At 44.0% G+C, this 22,294-nt stretch overlaps 1 protein-coding gene across 3 annotated transcripts in view; it reads right to left on the reverse strand.

Moving 5' to 3' along the window:
- Positions 1-22,294, reverse strand: part of Vps8 (VPS8 subunit of CORVET complex) — a 208,312-nt gene that overhangs the window by 26,871 nt on the left and 159,147 nt on the right. For 2 of the 3 annotated variants that reach the window (XM_035444695.1, XM_027413021.2), the window contains 2 exons: positions 21,615-21,777; positions 3,528-3,578 (listed from right to left, as the gene is read on the reverse strand). In XM_035444695.1, the coding sequence (XP_035300586.1) occupies positions 3,528-3,578; positions 21,615-21,777 (214 nt within the window). The remainder of the gene's footprint in view (positions 1-3,527; positions 3,579-21,614; positions 21,778-22,294) is intronic. The other variant, XM_027413022.2, reaches the window with a different exon arrangement.

Consider the following 22,294-nt stretch of genomic DNA (forward strand, 5'->3'; position numbering starts at 1 on the left):
CACAGACACACAGACACACAGACACACAGACACAGACACACACACACACACACACACACACACACACACGTTCCACACATACAGGACCGGCTAGCAACAAGCTTGCTGCCGGATCTCAGGCCAGAGCCACCAGAATTAGCCAAACAACCTTTTCTCTTTAAATTTGAAGTCAATTATCTTGACAGTGTAGAAAACTGAGAGCGTCGACATATAACTCAATAATCCACTGTATAACCCGGAAACATGCCCCCAGACAAACCTGCACAGATGTCTACTGTAGCCTCCTGCATGACTGCAAAAACCTGTTAGCAACTAAGATGTCATTCGAAAGGTGAGTGGGCAAACCAACTGCAGTACAGACAGACAGATGCTGCTCAAGGATGAAACACTGACCACTAAGCCATGAAAGGACACCAAGAGACCTTAAATGCTGACTGTGGGGTGCAAGAAGCAACATACTAACTACACAGCATTCCAGAAAAGGCAAAACCAAGACAGCAAAGAGATCAGTAGTTGTAAAATGTTTGGGGAAGGACTCATCATCAATAGGTAGAGCATAGGGATTTGGGGCTCAGAGAGACTGCCTGTAGGATCCTCAGTACACACAGCTCATTGCACAGGCATCAGAACCCACAGATACACAACACAAGGCTTCAGGCCCAAAGTAAAGCACAGACCTTAGTTATCCACAATGTACCAGTACCAGCTTGTCAACTGCAGTCACTACTGTAAAACATTCCTTCCAAGCTGACCCAAAGCTACACTGGTACCAGCTCCGTCTTTGGAACTACGGAGAATGCTTGTCCTTTGACCTAACTCAGTGGCCTCCAGATGTCTGAAGCCAAATAGACACTGGTAAAACTAATGGCTTGTTAATCTGTACAGTGAATGCTGGAAATAGACTCCCATTGATAAAATAAAAGCTATTCACGATGTGTAGGCAAGGAAGAATACTTGAAAAGTTGTACCTACTCTTACATAGGGAAGGAACAGGTGTATACTTGGCCGCCTAAGAAAGACATCAAGGGCCATGTGTATGCAGTCCTGGCTTGGGAAGTTTCTTTTTTTTCAGACAGGGTTTCACTATTTATCCATGGCTGGTCTGGAACTCACTACATATACCAGGCTAGACTCAAACTCACAGAGATCCGCCTGCCTCTGCCTCCTGAGTGCTGGGACTAAAGGCACTCCCACACCTCAGCCAGGGACGTTCCTTTAGGTGACATGGATTGGAAGAGTAACAGACACCTGTGGTGGCGCCCTTCTCTGATTTAGTCAGAAACCACAGAGCTGAGGTATTGCCAAGTTTGAAAAACAGGCTGCATCAATCCACTTCTAAACGATTATTTGTCTAATAAATTCCTAGCTATCTGGCAGAATTTGCTTTCATGAGAGAGGCTATAGAGGAGCAGTAAGCCACCCCCTCCAAGCCCCTCACTGTTCTTCTAATCACAAAGAACACGAGGTTGAATGGGATGGCCCTTTTGAAAACAAGGCCCCTTCTTGGCACAGGCTGAGCATCCTGCACACTGTACTTGGCGTCGTCAAGCTGCATGGTGATTGTGAGATCACCTGTCTAGTGCTGAGATTCTTGAGCCCAAAGACTGCGTTTTCACCCCTGGTCCAGTGCTTAGCTCTGGATCTAGCATCAAGAAATACTTGACGACTGAATAATAATAATATGTAAGCAACACGAAAAGGCCCATGGGAGTTGGAAGGCCCATGGTAAATAACAGTGTTCACCACAGTACTTGCTGTACAACACACACAACTGTCATGTGCTTCAACAGTACTTCATTTAGTTTTTAGGGCAATTCTAAGATCATCACTGTCTTACACAGGAAGAAAACAGAAGCCACCTTTTAGAGTCTTTGAGTTTAAGCCTGGTTGTAGGTGAAGCCTGTGCTTTTAATCATCGTGTTGGATGTGGGCTGCATGGGTGCTGTTCAAGAGCTTGCACAAACCAATTTCTCTCTGTCTTCTAATTCTTTCGTGTTTACTGAGGGAGACTGGCAAGGTTCTGCTGTGACAGGCTGCCGACTGTACCCAGAGGTTCATGCAGGTCTTCACAGCAATGTTAGCAGTTGCTATGGACGTTTGGGAAGGGGCCTAACAGGAGACCCTTGAGTCCTTGGGAACGGTGGGACACTGGCTTCATCCTCTCTCTGCTGTCTGGCTCATGATATGAGCACCTGTTTCAAATGTGCGCCTGCCACAATGCATTACTTGCTCTTAAAGCCCACACCCGTGAAGCTGCCAGGACATGAATCCAAACCCACATGGGAAATGAAATCTCCTCTTCTCTGTAACTGAATCTCACAGTAGTGACATGAAGCTAACTGCACGAGTTACAGCGGGGTGACTCTGAGAAGTCACGCTCTCCCCCTCAGTGTTGCCTGCCCATGATGCTTTCAAAGAGCACAGAGATTCCTGTATGACACTTTTCAGGACTTTTCAGTGTCTTGTTTTTATCCTTCTGTTTAAAAATGTCAGTGTCTGCAGGCAGAGAAAAGGGATTGGTGTGTGTCACACTGCTTTGAAGCTAAAAACTGCTTTGAAGCTCTGTTAGTAAACAGAGCCACAAGTCATTTTTGTTTCACAAATACTTTGATGACATCATTGCTAACTAAATTTAAAAATGGGTGGGGGGAGACACAAAATCAAAATAAAACACCAAAGCCCAGCACTTCAACTATCAGACAAAAGTGGCAAATGAAGGTGGTGGAAAGCCAGGCTACTTACATCCTTCAACACCAGTGGTTTTCAACCTTCCTAACACTTAATACAGTCCCTTAGGCTGTGGTGACCCCTAACCATAAAATTATTTTGCTACTGTTATAAATTGCAAACATCTGACAGGTTGGATATCTGATATTCGACCCCTGTGAAAGGGTTGTGACTGACAAGTTGAAAATCGATGCTTCAGCCAACAGCTACAGAGGGATAGAGAAAGCGGCTGTAGTGGTTCCCTTAATGCTGTCTGGGCATTGTTCAGGTCAGAGACTCATAGCCCATCAGGGCCTCAGAGTTTACCGGCAGAAAGAGTGGCACAGAAGATGCCTAGTCTAGCATCTACTGATGATCATTTATGTGGCACATGCTGACAAGCAGTATCTCCAGACAGTTTATTTTGGGCACAGCTATCTGGAGGGGAAATGTGTCACTGAGAAAACTAGACAGCTTCCCCTCAGAATATTCTCCATCTGCAACTGCCCTTGGACATGAGGATGCCAGCCCTGGTAGGCTGTGGATGCCGATGCTAGAATTCGTACAGTTCTTAGTTGCCAGGAGACTGATTGCTGGGCCCGAAATCCCCCAGGGCTGGTCTAGAAGAAGCAAGGAATCCTAGCAACATATCGAAGTGTCCAATCAGAAACAGCCTGAGAACATTAACATAAGTAAACAGCACTGCTATTTACAGAAGAGTGACCATAGAGCAGAATGTGCAGGAGGGGGCAGGGGAAGAGGAGGAGGGGGAGGGGGAGGAAGCAGAGGCATTTCTCTGGGCCTCTGCCTTTGACACTCACCTTCCTGGTGGGAGGGTCCCCTTTGGACTGATATGATGGTGACATTTTTACCTGGAAAAGGGGAAACATTTCAGGAACTTTTTAGATATGGTTACACTTTATTTCACCCACATTGCCAAAAATTCAACTAAAATGGGTGCAGGTGAGCTTAAATCAACAACAACAACAACAACAAAACAACAAAATAAAAACCCAATCACTTTCAGAGTAACAATGAATAGAATTTTATGGAAAAAATTTCTGGAGATCAAAAAGTCAGTAACAGAGCACCATAAAAGCATGGAAAGGGTACGACAAGCAGAATGATGTTGTGTTCCCGTGATTGGATGCGTGTGGATGTGTGTGTGTATGGGGGTCAGAGGGCACCGAGTGTCCTCAACCACATCTCTACCTCATCTTTAGAGACAAGGTCTCTAGCTGCTAATGAACTCCATGGATCCACTTGTTTCCGCCTCCCCAGAGCTGGGGTTACAGGTGGGTGACTTTTTATGTGGCCTTTTTATGCAAAGTACTTTACCAAGTGAGCTACACCACCTTTACCTTCAAATTGGTGTTGATCAAATGGTGAGAAACTAAAGTGCTACCTTGCCTCACTGGTAATGTTGACCAATGGGAGCACAAGCTCTGCTCACCACCGCAAAGGCCACAGGCAGTGAACTCTGGCTGCCTTGTGGGTGAACTGCAGTATGCACTGCACAGAAATCAGACAAAACACACAGATAGCTTACACTTCTATCTATCTCAAATTCTGGATAATACAGACTAACCTGGTATGTCAAAGAACTAGTTTGTGGTTGTCAGTGACGGGAATAAATTCCTGGTGGTGCTGGATGGAGGCAGAGTGTGGTTGTGAGTGTGGTGACAGTCACTTCGTTTGTCTGTATGTCAAACTGATGCACATTATCTATAGTTTATATCAATTATCACATAAAAACATTTAGGTAATTTGTAGAATACAGTGGCATCATTGTTTTAAAAACTTAAGAGCTTTATGTGCTGTGTTAGAAAATAAGAAAGGCTTAAGAGCAAGATTCTGCATTTCAAATTTAAGAAACTAAAAGAGGATTAAAACAAAACCAAACTAAGTAGAAGAAAGGAGAAGCAGAGACACTAAGACAATCCAGGCCGTTTTGCCACTGTGGTCCCCAGTAGAACATGGTGGTGAGAGCCTACTACTGAAGACCACATATACTGGCCACAGGGCATGGAGAGTTCAAGTTGGGACTGACCAGGAAGCTCCTCCCTGCTCTCCTGCTTTTACAGTACCAAGAGATGCTATGTAGACCTCTGGCATTGGTGAGAGCCATCAATAATCTTTCCAGTTGTGAACCATGTGTGCTATAATAATGACAGGAATGGCAAGACCTATCCCAGAGGTGCTTTCTGATTGGATTTAAGGCCGCTCTACAGGAGGAAACGTGTGTGGTACTGTATTATGACTGAGAGCCCATGGCCTGGGAGCTCACAGGCCCTGGGAGAGAACCTGTTGCTATCATACTGCCCTCGGAACTCCTCTCCATGCCCACACAGTAGTGCAGCACTCAGGCTTCATCACAGAAGTCTCTCTGTGCAGTGGATGGCAGCTAGCACAGAAACTTACCACAGCTACATCACCACCACCCAAGACTTGGGGACCATGACAGAAGGGGAGATAGGAAAATGCAAAACAGTGTCTTCAGGACACAACAGACCACTGCACTCATGAGCCCATGGCAGCTGTGGTTGTCTGCACAGTCAACATCCCAACACGGACAGGGGAGAGAGGCTCATGAGCCCCAACACCTAACTGCCAACAGTTGACAGCTTTGACAGCTTCCGGAGGAGGGAGAGTCAGCTTTCTTTTAAGGACGTGGCCTCTGGTAGGGTGACCACATTCCAGTGGATGGCCCCATAACCAGGGGTGTAGGGCAGTGCACACTGGGCCTGGTGGGTTATTTAAAAAAGAGGAGATGATGGTGGGAGGGAGGGGAGAGGAGGGGGGTGGTGAGAATTAGGGGTGGGGGAACGAATATGATCAAAATAAATCATATGCATATATGAATTCCTCAAAGGATAAAAATATCACATTAAATATATACAAGAACCAGCAGAGACCCAGCTGGCAAGATGCTATCAAAGCACACGTGAACAGCACTGGCTGGAGATCAAGTCTGAACACAGCCGTTTGTGTGTTAAGTTAGGCTGAATCGGAACACGGATTCAAATTTTATCCAAGATGAGCTAGAAATGGTCAAATGACATAAAGAAATAAGATACAAAACAGAAATATGAAATAAGACATGACAAAAAAACCAAATGGAGTGTGTAAGTTGTCAGGAGAGTGTGACTACAATGTCTCCCAGAAGAGTGTGGCTACCAGCGTGCACTGCAAGCAAGTTAATACCTGAAGTTAGGCCCCTTAAAGCAATAAAACACTAGCACACACAAGTTTTACATTATAACTTCTGAAATGTGCAGGTGTGAAACCAGGATTCAGATCTGGTCTCATGTTTGAGATGTGGAAGCATAACCGCATTTTCCACAGCATACAGAATAAAGTTGTCATATCTAAGCAAATCAAGTTTCCCAGGAAGTTAGCATAAACGCCTGTCTTAAGGTTCTACTGCTGTGAAGAGACACTATGACCACTGTAACTCTTATAAAGTAAAACACTTGAGGGGCTGGCCGTCAGTTCAGAGGTTTAGTCCATTACTGTCATGGTGCGAAGCAAGGCAACATACAGGCAGACATGGTGCTGGAGCTCAGAGTTCTGTATCTTGATCCAAAGGTGACAAGAAGTGAACCAAGACACTGGATGTGGCTTGAGCATACATAAGACCTCAAAGTCTGTCCCCACAGTGACATACTTCCTCTAAAAAGACCACACTTACCCCAACAAAGACACACCTCCTAATACTGCCACTATCTTTGGGGGCCATTTTCTTTCAAACCACCAAATTCCGCTCCCTGGCCCCCAAAGGATTTTGACCATATCATCATGTAAAAATGCATTCAATTCAACTTCAAAAGTCCTGATAGTCTGCAATAGTCTCAAACTTGTTTAAAAGTCAAAAGTTTGAATTCTCTTCTGAGACTCATGCAATTTCTTAATTGTAATCCCCTGTAAAATTAAAATAAAAAAAAGATTACATACTTCTAACATATAATGGCACAGGATATACATTACCATTCTAAAGCATAGGAAGGGGGCATAGTGAGGAAATACTGGACCAAAGCAAGATGGAAAACCAGCTGGGCAAACTCCAAACTCTGCATCTCCAAGACTGATGTCAAAGCGCTCTTCAGATCTCCTACTCCTTTCAGCTTTGTTGACTGCAGCACACTTCTTTCTCTTGGGCTGGTTCCATTCTGTTAGCAGCTCTCCTCAGCAGGTATCCTATGGCTCTGGAATCTCCAACATCTTGGGCTCTCCAAGGCAATCTAGGAGTCACCTTCATAACTTCATGCAAAAAACCTCTCTAGACAAATTCCACAGTCCTTTCTTCTCTCCAAAACTCCAGAACCACGAGGCTGGAGCTGCCACTTTCTGTTGCTTACTGGAGCTGGAATATGGCCCCCTCAATCAATTACATCTCCACCAGCTTTCTGGTTTTGATGGTTTCCTTCACTGCCTAGCTTGTCTGTTATGAAACTGAATCTGTAGATCAAGCTGGCCTCAAATCCAACATCCTCTGTCTTCCCAGTGTTGGGATTAAAGGTGCACACCACCACACCCAGCTCAAAACTTTTCTTTAATTCCTTTTCACAAGTTGGAAATTTAGCTGGGTGAGATCTTGCCTTGAGAGCACCACTCCCTTCATCCCATTTCCTAATCTGTTTGTCTCCTTGAATACAGGATTTAGAGCCATTTCACTTTCTGGTACCCCTTTCTCCTCAAATATTTTTCCTTGCTCAGCTTGCTCCTTTTCATTATATAGCTTCATTAGAGTTAGCGCCAGTAACCACACAACACAGTCTATACTAGGCTGTTTTGAGATTTCCTCTGCCAAGAGAATTAATCCAAAACTCTTCACTTTAGCCTCAGGGAAACTTTTCAGACAAGGGCAAAAAGCAGTCACAATCTTCACCAAAATATCACAAGAACAATTTCTAGGCAACATACTTAAATTCTGCTCCTCTGAAACCTCTTAAGTCATCCCCATGGAGGGGTGCTGTTTACTGGTTTTCTCTCCCATGGTACGCTCATCCTGCTTTTTTATACAACCCAGGACCACCTGCTAAGGGTGACACTACCCAACATGGTCTGGGCCCTCCCACATCAATCATTAATCAAGGAAATGCCTGACAGATTTGGCTACAGGCCAGTCTTATGAAGGTATTTTCACAGTGGAGGCATTTTCTCAATTGAGATTCCCTCTTCACAGATATGTCTCCGTTTGTGTCAAGTTGACAAAAACTAAACAAAACAAAAAACAAACAAAAAATGCCCCCCAAAACCCAACTAGCACAAAAATGTAAGTATTAAGACATAATTGTAGATACATTCCCACGTGTCTAGTAAAGTAATGGCTCACTTTTAAACATACTGCTTACATTTCTTTAAAATTCCTAAACACTTCACAGAGAACCCATCTTCTGTATAGATACTTGCTGACTATTCAGCACCATAACTGTTCTTAATGCAGGCTCTGGAAACTAGCGTTCAACTTTGGAAATCCACAAGGATGCTGTGGTGGTTTGAAAGAAAATGGCCCCCAAAGGGAATGGTATTATTAGGAGGTGTGACTTTGCTGGGGTAGGTGTGGCCTTGTTGGAGGAAATGTGTCATCATGGGGGTGGGCTTTGAGGTCTCTTTTACTCAAGCTTACCTCAGTATGACACTCAGATAACTTTCTGTTGCCTATGGGATCAAGATGTAAGGACTCTCAGCTCCAGCACCATGTCTGCCTGCATGCTGTCTTGATTTCTGACATGTCGATTAATGATACAGTTTTGTCAGTTTCTTCATGGTTTTCATGGAAACCCCTCTCTCTGCAGATTTACATTTCAACAAGGAAAACTGGAAAAACACAACCATACTGGGGAATGTTCTTCTGTGTATGTGTTTTTCTTATTGATTAATGAATAAAACACTGATTGGCTAGACAGGAAGTGATGTAGCTGGGCAGAATCAGGATATAAGCAGGGACAAACAGGAAATCACTCTCTTTCTGTGGAGATGATGAGCAGTCATCATGTAGCAGGTAAAGGAGTTGCAGGTACAGCAGTCTCCAGTTAGCCAAGACCATGTGGAAATACATGGATTAATAGAAATGGGTTAATAATTAAGACAGAGCTAGCCACTAAAAAACCATAGCCAACAGCCAATGGCTTTATAACTAATATAGCGTCCATGTGTTTCTTTGGGGCTGAGAAGGGTGGCAGGACCTGCTGGGCCAGAAGGTTCATGTTACACAACCAAGCTATGAATACTGTTCTTGCTGGATTTGCTTTGTGTTTTGTTTGCTTTTTTTTCTTCTGTTGTTGTTTTCCCTGACAATTTCATACATGTATATAATGTATTTTGATAATATATTTCTCCCTTTATGCTTCTGACATACATAAAATCACTTCAAACACTTAAAAGATAAAATATTCTTTAAGTCTGGAATTAAATATTCAAGGTGTAATTGGTCTTTGCTGCCATGTAGAAATACAATTATTTACTAATATTGAGCTTATAATCTAGAAATCTGCCAACAGTTATTTATAGATTCTTGTGGTAAACTCTCTGAGAAATTCCAAGAAAAAGCAAGCATCAACAAAATGATGGAAAAGAGGTTCAGGCAACTGCACTGAGTTCTCAGTCTCTGCAGCCCTTCCAGTCTCTGCCGGGAAGCCTGAAGTACACACTAGCATGTCACATGACCACAGCATTCATGCTTTCACCATGTTGTGGGAACATGGTCCAGGAATGGACTTGTGTGAGGAGAATTCTGAGTGCCTGTGAGAACACTCCAAGGGAAAGACAGGAGTCTAGAGACCTCAGTTTCCTTAAAACATGGAATTGTCTGTCCTTGGAATGCGTTTCTGTGATCCTCCCTGGTGTATGGCATAGGGGAGAGTTTACTTCAGATTACTCATCATGGCTTGCTGTTGTTATTCAATAAATATTTAAACTACACTTTATATGCCTCTGTGGGAAAACATGCTTTTGCCATACACAGCTTGAACTCATGAGAAATTTACCCATGTGATCTTTGTTAACCCTCAGGGTATAAACTGTCTGGGGCTCTGGATAAAGTTGGCTATTGTGAGATTTTAGTTCACCTCATTTATCAGCTCCATTCTCCCAGGTCCCATCACCTCTAGAGCAGTGACACCATGTGACTTTCAGAGCTTCATCTAGCCTGACTCAGATTAAGGGTTAAAAACTGCGGGCTGGCCAGACTGCCCTTTCAGGTTCCAAAGTCTGTAAGAGCTGGACTTGACAGTCCTTGGTGTGACATACTATGACATCAATACTCTGGAAGTCACAGCAGATGTATGGTGTGGCTTGCAAAAAGCAATCCGTTTTTAACTTCTGCTATGATCCTTTTGAAAAGGGAGAAAGAGAATTTCAAAGAAAAGTAGCTATTTAAGCTTAAAAATGACCTCATGAAAGGATCTGCACATTATTTTTTTTTTAAAAGCAAGTCCAGAACTAGATGTGGTGGTGGCTGCTCACCAGAGAGCTGTTAACTAGAGATTAAGTCTGGGAGTCTCTGATGTGAGACAGAAGGGAAAGGTCTTACTTTTGTTTAAAAAGATTCCTCTGGAAATGCCTCTGGCAATTCGGCTACAAATCCAGGCCCAGATAGCAGCTCTGGGAATATGGGTGACAGGCTAAGTGATGGCCTTAATAATGATGAACACACCAAACCTTTGTGAGCTTTGCTACCAAAATGATTCCTGACTCAGGTAAAGTTTAAGTGAAAGAGGAAAATCACTGTTATTTTCTTTAAAAAGTCTTACATGTTTTCTGACTTTATTAGAAGAAATGTATGGATACACTGATGGAAATCTAGAACCTAGAGCAGACACTGTAGACAGAAGCCACAGTCAAACCCCACAGTAGTGACCACTGTGAGCACCGGCAGTCAAGAGTTGTTCACTTCATTAATATTTTCCTACAGTGTGGTACTTCTCGTGATTACAAAGTTCATTCAGTGTATTGAGGTACTATACCTAATTAAACCAACTGTGGGCTACATCAATATTTTGGTTTCTTACAATTTTTTTAAAAGATTTTATTTATTATGTATACAACATTCTGCTTCCGTGTACATCTGCACACCAGAAGAGGGCACCAGATCTCATAATGGATGGTTGTGAGCCACCATGTGGTTCCTGGGAATTGAACTCAGGACCTCTGGAAGAGCAGTCGGTGTTCTTAACCTCTGAGTCATCTCTCCAGCCCTCCTTACAATTTTTTAAGTATTAAAAACATTGTCATAAGCATTCAAGTTTGTAACACTTGGCCCTCAAGCTTGACTACCAGATAGATTTCTGCAACTCCATGCCTCAAGAGTGCAAGCATTCAGAAAAAAAAAAAAATCATTGCCATATTGTCTCCTAAATGAATCCACAGGCCTTTTCTCTAAAACCCAGAAAGCTCTGACACCAAAAGGACTGCTAACCGAATAATGCAGTACAAAAGAAACCACAATGGTTTGGCATCAAACCTCGTCTGACAGCAAAACCCGACCTGAGCCACAGCAAGCTATGAAGAGTTTTTATTAATTGCACATGACCATTTGGTTAGGGGATGCTGCTGAGTTCCCTCTGGGACTACTGTGTAGCATATGGTCCATGGACTGAAGTTCTCATATCATCAGCAGTGTGCTGGACTCTCTCCTTCCTTTGCTACGTGATGCTGTTCACGCACAGTCTTCCTGTAAATGTCCACTCTGCCAGAAACCTCATCTTCAGTCTAGACACTGCTGTAATCTCCAGATACCTTGACATTTCCTAACTTTCATATCTCTAGTCAATATATTCAATCTTCCCTGTCATATCTTGAGCATATGGAATAAACTATGATAACTGTAAATGCCATATCAAGTCTATTACCTGTATCATCTCTGGGTCAAAAAATTGTCCATTCTGACATATTTTCCTGCCTCTTTGCTCACCAGGGAGTGGGGATTCTACCTTGTTAGGTGTTGTCTATGTTCTAAATTCTTAGTAGACTCTTTAGCTTTGTTCTAAATAGCTGTAAGTAGTTCCATCTTTTTAGGGCTTTCATTTAAGCTTTGTTGGTGGGATCAAACAGCACTTAGCCCTAATCCCCTCCCTTTCCTTCACAGTGAGACCATTTGGTTATCATAGCACGCTGTGCTGATAAAGCTTTGCATTTTCACAGGGGAACAGACCTTATTGCTGGCGATATATCCATCTAGGACACTTCCATCTAATTCTCTTGGATGTTTAGTTTTCCTCTTAGACTTTGAGTCATTTTCTCACCTCTCTTGGACCTGCTCCTGCCACCCCTGAGTTCTGGAGTTCTCTTCTTTGTTGAGACTGTGGGGTCTGCCTCCCTTCCTCTTTTCTAACTAATGACTTAGCAAATTTCTTCAAGTGGTTTATGGACGATCGTACCTTTTATGTCCTTTTGCACTGTGGTAATTTAAATGTAATTGGTCTCCATAAGCTCTTAGGGAGTGGCATGATTAGGAGGTATGGCTTTGTTGGAGTGGGTATGGCCTTGTTAGAGGAAGTGTGTCACTTCGGGGACAGGTTTCCTATGGTCGGAATACCGCCCAGTATCTCAGCTGACTTCCTGTTGCCTGTATGATGTAGGACTCTCAGCTACTTCTCTAGCACCATGTCTGTCAACATATTGTCATGCTCCCCCCTACCATGACTGGTGATAATGGACTGAACCTCTGAAACTGTAAGCAAGCCCCCAAATTATAGGTTTTCCTTTATAAGAGTTACCATGGTCGTGGTGTCTCTTCACAGCAACAGAAACCCTAACTAAGACAGTTACTTTTTTAGAGATCACTGTATTCAACTGTCTGATATCTAATGTCTTATAAATGACTATTTAATAATTTAATTTATATTTTACTCATCACCTTCCCCCAAGAAACCCCAATTAGATTTTATCCAGCTGAGTTAACCAGGGAGAATCCAAAAGAACCTGAAACGCAGCTGGCCAAAGGGACCTAAGTCAAGGATCATGAGCTTCTAAACATACATATGCACATCAATGAATCATCACAGTGTCTGGTCTGTTGCCTCATGTCATATTGTCAAATCCACTTGTGGCTGCTGTGACAAGCTTACACACAGGCTACGTAAATTATAAGCAACAGAAGTTGTTTGGTCTATGTTTCTGGGAGTTGGAAAAACTAAGTCTGAGAGATGCATTGGTGAGTCTTCCTCTATGCCAAACATATGAGAAGTGAAAGGACTATCTCAGGACCCCTCCTTTTCTTAAAGCCTCCTTACTTTCAACTATGAGATGCCAATCTCATGACCTTAAAGAACTCTAACCCCAGCATATGAACCTGGGGGTCAAGCTTCCAGTGCACAAACTTTGGAAGACATATTCAAATCATACTACTTACAAATATGAATACATAGATGGCCTGGGAAGGACGACTCAACAGGAAAAGCAGTTGCCACACAAGTGTGAGAATGGGAGTTCAGATCCCCAGCTGGGCAGGCATGAAGGGTTGCTTGTAATCTCAGCAGTCAGATGACAGAGACAGGGGGTTCCAGGGTTAGCTAGCTAGAACAGCTGAACTCTGAGCTCTAGCTCAGTACATGATGCTGTCTCAATAAAAAACTACAGACGAGGGAGACACCAGACAGGACACCAACCTCTGACCTTCACACACAGGTGCACTCATATCCTACGGATTCAGTCCACACACATTCAAACACATATACACACATGCATGCACAAAAAGGGTATTTTTAAATGTGTGCCAGTTTCATAAGCACTTCTAAGGGCCTGCTTTTACTAAGTTAAAGCAAAGGCATATTGCTATTTCAAAGTACATTACTTTGAACATTGGTAAGATGAGTATTTCCACATTGTTGGACAGTAGAATTTCTGAAGTCCTTACTTTATATTCCCATCAAAAATTTAGTTATGCACTGTGGTGATATATTATTTATGATTTAATAAAGCTTGCCTGAGGTTCAGAATGCAAAGCTAGCCACAAGCCATAGTGCCATGCAGTGGTGGCACACTTTTAATCCCAGGACTCAGGAGACAGAGGCAGGTGGATCTCTGTTAGTTCAAGGCCACCCTGGGCTACATGAAATTGATCCAGTCCTAAAGAGAAACAGCTCACACGAAGGTGATCTCAGCACTTGGGATCCTATGCCTTTAATCCCAGCACTAGCGAGGTATAAAGGGAAGAAGCAAAGGGTTTCGTGTGGAGATTTAGTTTCCAGACAGGGAGAACTATTGTCTCTGAGGATTCATGGAGAGAGCATTGCAGTCTGAGGACTCATGGAGCCAGGATTACCCTTTCAGCCTGAGGTAGAGGTAAGAGTTAGTGGCTGGCTGCTTTGCTTATCTGACCATCAGCTTGAACCCCAGTGTCTGTCTCTGGGTTTATATTACTCATGCTATAGTGCACAAAGGCTGAAAATTGTTTTTGCATTAACATTCGCAGGTGTCTTGGACACAAGCCTGTGCTGACTGGCAGAAATGTTAAGCCATTCACTACAACAGCAGTGGAAAAGATGTAAAGACCAGGCAAGTAACAGATATGGCTGTCTACACATAGCCCAGCCCTGGGCCAGATCACCCTTTGCTTTAAAACCCTCAGCGTTCCCTTTTACCTTGGAAACGAAAACCAAATGTGTCTGTCACTGCTCTGTCCTTACCAGTTTCCACATTTACAATTCTCCCCCAACCACCAAATCTCATTGTGTTGCTCAGGTGGGTCTCAAACTCCAGAGGTCTTCCTACCTCAGCTTGACAAGTAACTGGGCCTACAGGCACGTGACACCGTGTCCAGCTCCTCCATTTCCCTCCTCAGACTCTTTCTGTATGTGCTTCTGTTGCTTGAAATGTTTTTTGTTCAACATGGCTGCTATCTTTGTACCCTTCCGAGATGTGCTTAAAGGTTCTACCTGGAGATACGTATATTCCCTGCTGTTCAATCCAAGTTTCTCACCCCCTCACATCAGCTGTGTACTTACGACAATTCAAAACTACCGTGTCCGCAACACACTTCTGGAAGTGGCTTCTGGCTCTCTCACTGGCTATGCTAACTGCTAGTGGGAACTATGGTTTTGCTTGCCGGTATCTACCCATAGGGGACTAGAGCTACAGCTCAGTAGCTGACATGCATGGAACTCTAGGTTTGATCTCCAGCACCATATAAAACCTGGCACAGTGACACATGCCTGTAATCCTGGTGCTTGGAAGGTAGGGATGGGAAGAAATTCAAGGTCAGCCTGGGCTAAATGAGACTTTGTCACAAACAACAATAAAACCAAAACCAAAACAAAGCCAAAAAACACAAAGTATGCTATTGTGGTAGTTTGGAAGAAAATGGCCCCTAAAGGGCGTGACACTATTAGGAGGAGGTGTGGCCTTGTTGGAGGAAGTGTCTCATGGTGGGGTGGGCTTTGAGGTCTCTTTTGCTCAAGTTTCCCTCAGTGTGACAGTCAGCTGACTTCCTGTTGCTGCAAGAGGTAGCACACTCAGCTCCAGCACCACATCTGCCTGCATGCTGCCACGCTCCCCACCAGGATGATAATGACTGAACAATACACCCCAATTAAAGGTTTCCTTTGTAAGAGTTGTCACGGTCATGGTGTCTCTTCACAGCAATAGAAAACCTTAACTAAGACAGCTATAGTACCAAGAAAGAGAAGTGGCCCAAGGTAGGTGTATGCTAAATACTGGCTCAAGTAGTGGTCACTTAGTGCCATCCATCCATCCATCCATCCATCCATCCATCCATCCATCCATCCATATAAGATCACTGGAAAATGGACAACTAGTTAACAAAGTTTCATTTACGTTAGAATCGCTGAAAATCTCTATGTATTTCTGAGTCATATTTGTTGTAATTTTAAAAAGCAGCACAAGAGAGAAAGACGCCAAGTGACAGAGTTCAAACAGACTTTTTTTTTTTTAATTAGGGGAAAGGGCTCATAAAAAGGGAAAGGGGAGAGGGGAGTCCAGCCTCCAGGGAAAGGAGCAGCAGGAGAGGGAGAGGGAGAGGGGAGGTGGGCAGGGCCCTTTTAAAAGGAAACATACTGAATAGGCACAGGTGTGCTCTTCGTGGCAGCAGCTGAGGGTGTATCTTGTCAGAACTCCAAGGACAGGCCAATAAAATGCCTAAATACTAACAATGTTAATACTCATGTAAGTTTCATTTAGAAGACACTCTTGAGAAATGCCACTATTACCAAACACTGAGATCTCATTTTTAGTATACATGTCTTCAATTTAACCTTTTTATAGCAGAGAGCTAATACTCTTTAAAAATGGACTTCTGATTTTAAAAAACAAGCTTCTGATTTTATTAAACAGTATTGTGGGAATTCAAAATAAATAAGCAATGTCTAATATTCAGAGAACACAAATACCATTTACTGAATAATTATTTGAAGGTTACAAATTCTGCCCACTAACATTGTTTGTGAATTCATCCTCCAAGATAAGATGTGTTCTCAGATGTGTCCAGAGCTGAGTAATGAGGTCAAGGAGAAGCTTGTGTTTTTCTCTGTGATGCACACAGTCATCTCTGTGTAAGTTGTGGGGATATATTATTTATGATTTAATAAAGCTTGCCTGAGGGTACAGAAAGCAAAGTTAGTCACAAGCCATAGATCCAGGCAGTGGTGGCACACACTTTTAATCCCAGGACTTGGGAGACAGAGGCAGATGGATCTCTGTGAGTTCAAGGCCACACTGAGCTACATGAAATTGATCCAAACCTAAAGAGAAACAGTTCACACAAACGTGATCTCAGCACTTGGGATCCCACACCTTTAATCCCAGTACTAGGGAGGTATAAAAGGAAAAAGCAAAGGGCCTCATGTGAAGATTTAGTCTCTAGCCATGTTGAGGAGAGGCAGCAATCTGGGATTGCAGTCTGAGGCTTGGTGGAGCTAGCTGGATCACCCTTCAGTCTGAGGTAGAGGTAAGAGCTAGTGGCTGGCTATTTTGCTTTCCTGACCATCAGCTTGAACTCCAATATCTGTCCCTGGGTTTTTATTATTAGAAATTCTGGACATGAAGCATGAGTGTCTGTAATCTAGCAACCCTGAGTGGGTGGACGGTAGAGACAGGAGAATCCCTGCAACTTCACAAACCAGCTGGCGTGTGCACACAGAGGATAAAGCACAAGAGACAGTATCCCAAACAGAGGAGAAGGCACGGGTCAACGGCCAGGTTGTTTTCTGCTTCCCGTGTACACTGTGACAGGCAGGCAGCAACACTGACGTACACAAGTGGAGCACCATGCCACAAACACATTAAGAAAAACAGAGAAACACCGTGGTCTTGGCAGGCACCACGAGGAGGAGGGAACAGGAGATGAAGAGATGGGGGTGATGGAGGAGCTGAGGGGTGCATGTGCGGTGGGAAGAGGTGGAGCTGGCAACACGATGGCAGCGACGGGCATGAGAGAAGGCTGAGGTCGACAGTAGATCATTCCGTTGCCCAGTGGGGTAGACGGGGTGGAATGCAGCAGTAAGCGGATGCAGACTCAGCCCCTGAACAAGCTGCCGGGACCATGGGATCACCCCACCACAGGGAAATGATGGAGGCCAGAGATGAGGAACGGTCTGCTTTTAGACTGGATGTTCTCAAATGAACACCATGTCCTGTGATGCCGCTGAGAGTGGCTGGGGTTCAGGCTGATGTCTGAGGATTGTGTTATTACCTAACTACGAGTGGATGTTCATGGCCTGTCCCTGGTGGTGTCTGGGTCTGTGGCCCATGTTCTCACTGATGGTCAAGTGGAGGTCCCTGGTCTGTACTGCTCCCTGAAGTTATGCTGATGTTAGCTGGCACACTGTCACTGGGTGTCATTAGGTGACGTCTGGTCCATGTTGCCACAGAGGGTCACATCTGTGGTCTTACTGCAGCCAGGTCTGTGTTGATGTCCATGATCTATGCTGCAGTCTGAAGCCCATGTTGCCACCGAAGGCTGGGCAGATGTCCTAAGTCTATGCTGTGGCCTTAATCCACACTGAAATTATTTGATATTAATATAAATGAATAAACGTATTGAGATACTAGACTAGGATGCCTAGTACTTCAACTAGGAAATTATTTTCTCTTGGGCATTTTATCTATTTGTGGTGAAAACTAGAGACAGGCCAGTCAGGACAACACTGGCCCTGAGATCCCCTGAGCACCTGGAAACCCCTGAGAGAAAGGGAAGAAACTCATTTGGATCACTTCTCTTGGTTACACAGGATCAAATCCTTACCACGAGAAAGAGGTGTTCTGGGAAGAACTCCTGTCATGGCCATGTTAATTTGTTGGCAGACAACTAGCACGTAAACTTTATTGGCTGACATATATCGGCTGATATGAAGTAAGAATGGGAGGAAGCAACATTTGACCAGCCGGGACCACAGGTTTAGTGTTGCATGAAGTTGAAATGGAGTCAGCAGCTAGAGAATTAATTACCAGTTACTATGTTTTCCCAAAAGATAAAATAAAAAGCTATTTGACAGGATGGTGTTCCAAGGGCACTGGAACACATTCAACTATCCTGTGTACAGAGAGAAGCAGGTGAAAGCTAAATGGCTCCTGCCATGCTCTCTGGACAGACATAAGCAGATGGACAGACAGCTCTTCAAAGAAACCAAAGAATCCAAGTAAAACTCTCAGGTAGTGAACTCTGACGAAAACCACCATACTGTGGAATTGATGGTTACTACTTAAAGTTTTTTATGATTAGAAATGTGAATGACTCGTGGGACAGTGGTGCACGCCTTTAATCCCAGCATTTGGGAGGCAGAAGCAAATGTATCTCTGTGAGTTTGAGGTCTACAGAGTGAGTTCCAGGGCAGCCAGAGCTACACAGAGAAACCCTGTCTTGAAAAACAAAAAAACAAATAAACAAAAAGTGAATGACTATCAGGTGGTCCTAGCAATACGTGTGCATCTGTTTTACAATCAGTTACCATGCAGTTTCCTGGCAGGATTCGGGGTGGGGGTGGGGGGATTTGTTCCTAAAAACCTGAGTTCAAACACTGGCTCTCCCCTCTGAGCTGCATCTAGTTCTTCAGTTGTAAATTGGGATAACCTCCCCCTCGTAAAGTTGGGGTGAAGCTACACAACACATGCATCTGATATAGTTCGCATCAACCCTCTTCCTTGTGAGCCAAGTTATTAGGTAGCAGGGCCCTGTCTGCAGCCACAGGGAGAGATGCTGTGACATGGAGGTCTCATTTTAAAGTATTCACCTTTCTCACACGTACTGAGGGGGTAAAGAGACAGGCAGGCAAACCAAGTGTTTTCTTTTTCAATGTCTGAGGTTTGGAGATGTTATTGTAGATGGTTTCAGAACTTAACAGGGATTTAGATTTTTTTTTTCTTATAGAAAAAAAAAACAAATAAACTGACTTTAAAATTTATAATGAGGATTTCAATGAAAATGAGGGGGGAAGGGGAATTCTGTTTTTTTTTTTTTTTTCACTATTTAAACTACAGAACTTGTTTCTTTGTGACTTTAAGTCATGCAGCCAACCCAGGCAAGACAATTACAGGATGAGTCAATCACAACCTCCAGGACATCTGTTGCAGATGGTTAAGAGAACACAAGCAGAGGTCCCCCAATTGTAAGCAGTATTTTAGACATAAAATTTTAAAGCTGGGATGCTGATGTAAAATAGAGTAGCTGTTATTCACAGTACATACTGTGTGATGCCCTGGAACTCTTGTTTACCATTCATGTTGCAAAACCCAGTGCACTATCTATGTGAAGCTCACAAGCTACATCTGCCTTGGCAGCTCTTTGCAAAGAGTGATGAGAAACTGAATTTATACCAGATGGACTGGTGCTAACAAGGGCTTTTACTGTTCTTTTCAGTAGAATCCTTTTGGTCAAACTGTAACTACATTTATATACAAGGTCTCTTTTCCTGACAGATGCATATTCTTACTCAGGGCCAACCAGTCAATTCATTATCTGTTTCAAAAAATTGTAATGAGCTGATTGGTAGTGGTGCACGCCTTTAATCCCAGCCCTAGGGAGGCAGAGGCTGGCCTGTGAGTTTGAGGCCAGCCTGGTCTACAGAGTGAGTTCCAGGACAGCCAGGGCTACACAGAGAAGCCCTGTCTTGAAAACCAAAACACACACATACACACAATGAACGGCAGCAGAAGAATAGTCAAAGGTGACACTTGTGAGGGAGGTGACACTTTGTGAGGAGGTGACACTTGTGAGGTGACACTTGTGAGGAGGTGACACTTGTGAGGGTGTGACACTTGTGAGGAGGTGACACTTGTGAGGAGGTGACACTTGTGAGGAGGTGACACTTGTGAGGAGGTGACACTTGTGAGGGTGTGACACTTGTGAGGAGGTGACACTTGTGAGGGAGGTGACACTTGTGAGGGAGGTGACACTTGTGAGGAGGTGACACTTGTGAGGGAGGTGACACTTGTGAGGGTGTGACACTTGTGAGGAGGTGACACTTGTGAGGAGGTGACAATTGTGAGGAGGTGACACTTGTGAGGGTGTGACACTTGTGAGGGTGTGACACTTGTGAGGAGGTGACACTTGTGAGGAGGTGACACTTGTGAGGGTGTGACACTTGTGAGGGTGTGACACTTGTGAGGAGGTGACACTTGTGAGGGAGGTGACACTTGTGAGGAGGTGACACTTGTGAGGGTGTGACACTTGTGAGGGAGCTCTTCATTTCTAGATCCAACCGTGGTGAAGTTCTAACACACGCTCTCTTCTGTTGATAGCAGAGGTTTGTTCTCCACCATGTCTGCCGCATTCTTCCTCTTACCTACCTTTGCATCTACACTTGCCTGTCTTAGTCCCCTCCCCACTGTCCCTTGCAGAGGCAGCTGACATGACCTCCCATGGTTCTTTACATCTGATTCAGGTACACTCATTTTCTGTTCTTCCAGCATGGCTCACTGGTATTAGTCATGTAGTAAGAATACAGATAATTGGCCTTAGTCCCTGGTTCCTGGCAAAGAAGTCTTTAAAATCTGGAACTGGGGCCCAGCAGTTCAGAGCACTGACTGCTTTTCCAGAGGAGCCAGGTTCAATTCCCAGCACACACACACATGGTGGCTCACAACCTTCTGTAATTCCATTTCCAAGAAGTCCAATACCCTCTTTCTGTTCCCCATGGGCACTGCATGCACACGGTACACACACATACACACACATATACATGCAGGCAAAACACTCATCCACATAAAGTAAAAATAAATAAATCTAGACAACAAACAAAGAAACCAATCCCACCTTAGAATCTCCTCTGTAAGAAGAGCATTTTTGCTGCTGTTGTTTTTTTGAGACAGGGTTTCTCTGTCTAACAGTCCTGGCTGTCGTGGAATTTGCTCTGTAGACCAAGGCTGGACTCTAAACTCACAGAGATCCACCTGCCTCTGCATCCCAAGTGCTGGGATAAAGGCGTGTGTCACCACTGCCCAGACAGGAAGAACACTTTTTACATGCTAATGAGATGACTGAGAGCTGGGGACCCTGTATAGTTTGGGGGTGAGGGCTTGTTTCCAGGAAGATTAAGCTAGGGGTTGAGGTTTCAAACTTTGAGCTCTATCCCCCAACTCCAGGAGCTATGAGAAGTTTCTGAAATGAACATGCGTCACCAAGTTCTTTAAGGAAAGAAACATGTACAGAGCATACAAGCAGCACCTTGTCCATCACCAGCACAAGACAGTGGCGATGTTGGTATGGACACTACTTGCCTGTCCTCGCTGACCTGCCATTCTGTCAAAGGTCCCTGACAGAGGGCATAACATGTTTCATCAGTTTGTCAGTGCAGAGCAGACTTCAAACACTCAACACGACTGAGCAGGACATACCACATATTCCAATTCCATCAGGTCAACTGAAGCTTCTGGGACCTGACAAGATAGGCCAGGCCTACCAGACTGACAAGAAAGAAGAGCACAGGCCACGCGGGCACTAAAATGAGTCCTACCTGCGAAGAGGCTACCCGTCCTTTCTTGTTTTCAGGATTTTCACTGAGCTTGCTGGCTTTATTGCTTGAGCTGCACTTGTAACACGCCCATCTTGTTTGGCCCTCAGTTTCTAAGGTGCATTCCTTGCTTTGTAGGCAGAATGAATGATACAAATGGCCACAGCTACAAAATGAAGACAAACTCCTTAGTATAATATCCATAAACACGAACTAGGATAGGGTAGGGTGGTACACCTGTATGTGGTAAAGAAAAACCCCAAATGAACTAGTGGCTGGCTGTGCAGGGACAAGAATCAGAGGGGACATGTACTCATCGATGTCCTCCTCTTCTGAGAACCCAGTCTCGCCTACTTAAATTCCTACCTGGTGAGTAGGCATGCCTCAGACTGCAGGAGCTGAGCTGAGCCAATGTTCATTCTCAAACTGTACCACACTGAGAGCTGTTTTCAGGTAGGGGTTTTTGTTTGTTTGTTTGTTTTGTTTTGTTTTGTTTTGTTTTAAAGTAATTGTGGGAAAAATCATGATTATTTGAGTGGCCTGGTAAAAACTTGAGTGCCCTCACCATATTCAAGACTATGACTTGAAACACTGACATAAACGCCACATTCCGAAGCTTTAACACTGTTCCTAAAAAGGAGTCCCAAGGCTGGCTACTGCGGGTGATTCTCAGTGGTCATATC

The sequence above is a fragment of the Cricetulus griseus genome, chromosome 4 (genome assembly GCF_003668045.3).
Source record: "Cricetulus griseus strain 17A/GY chromosome 4, alternate assembly CriGri-PICRH-1.0, whole genome shotgun sequence".
In the NCBI taxonomy this organism is placed as follows: domain Eukaryota; kingdom Metazoa; phylum Chordata; class Mammalia; order Rodentia; family Cricetidae; genus Cricetulus; species Cricetulus griseus.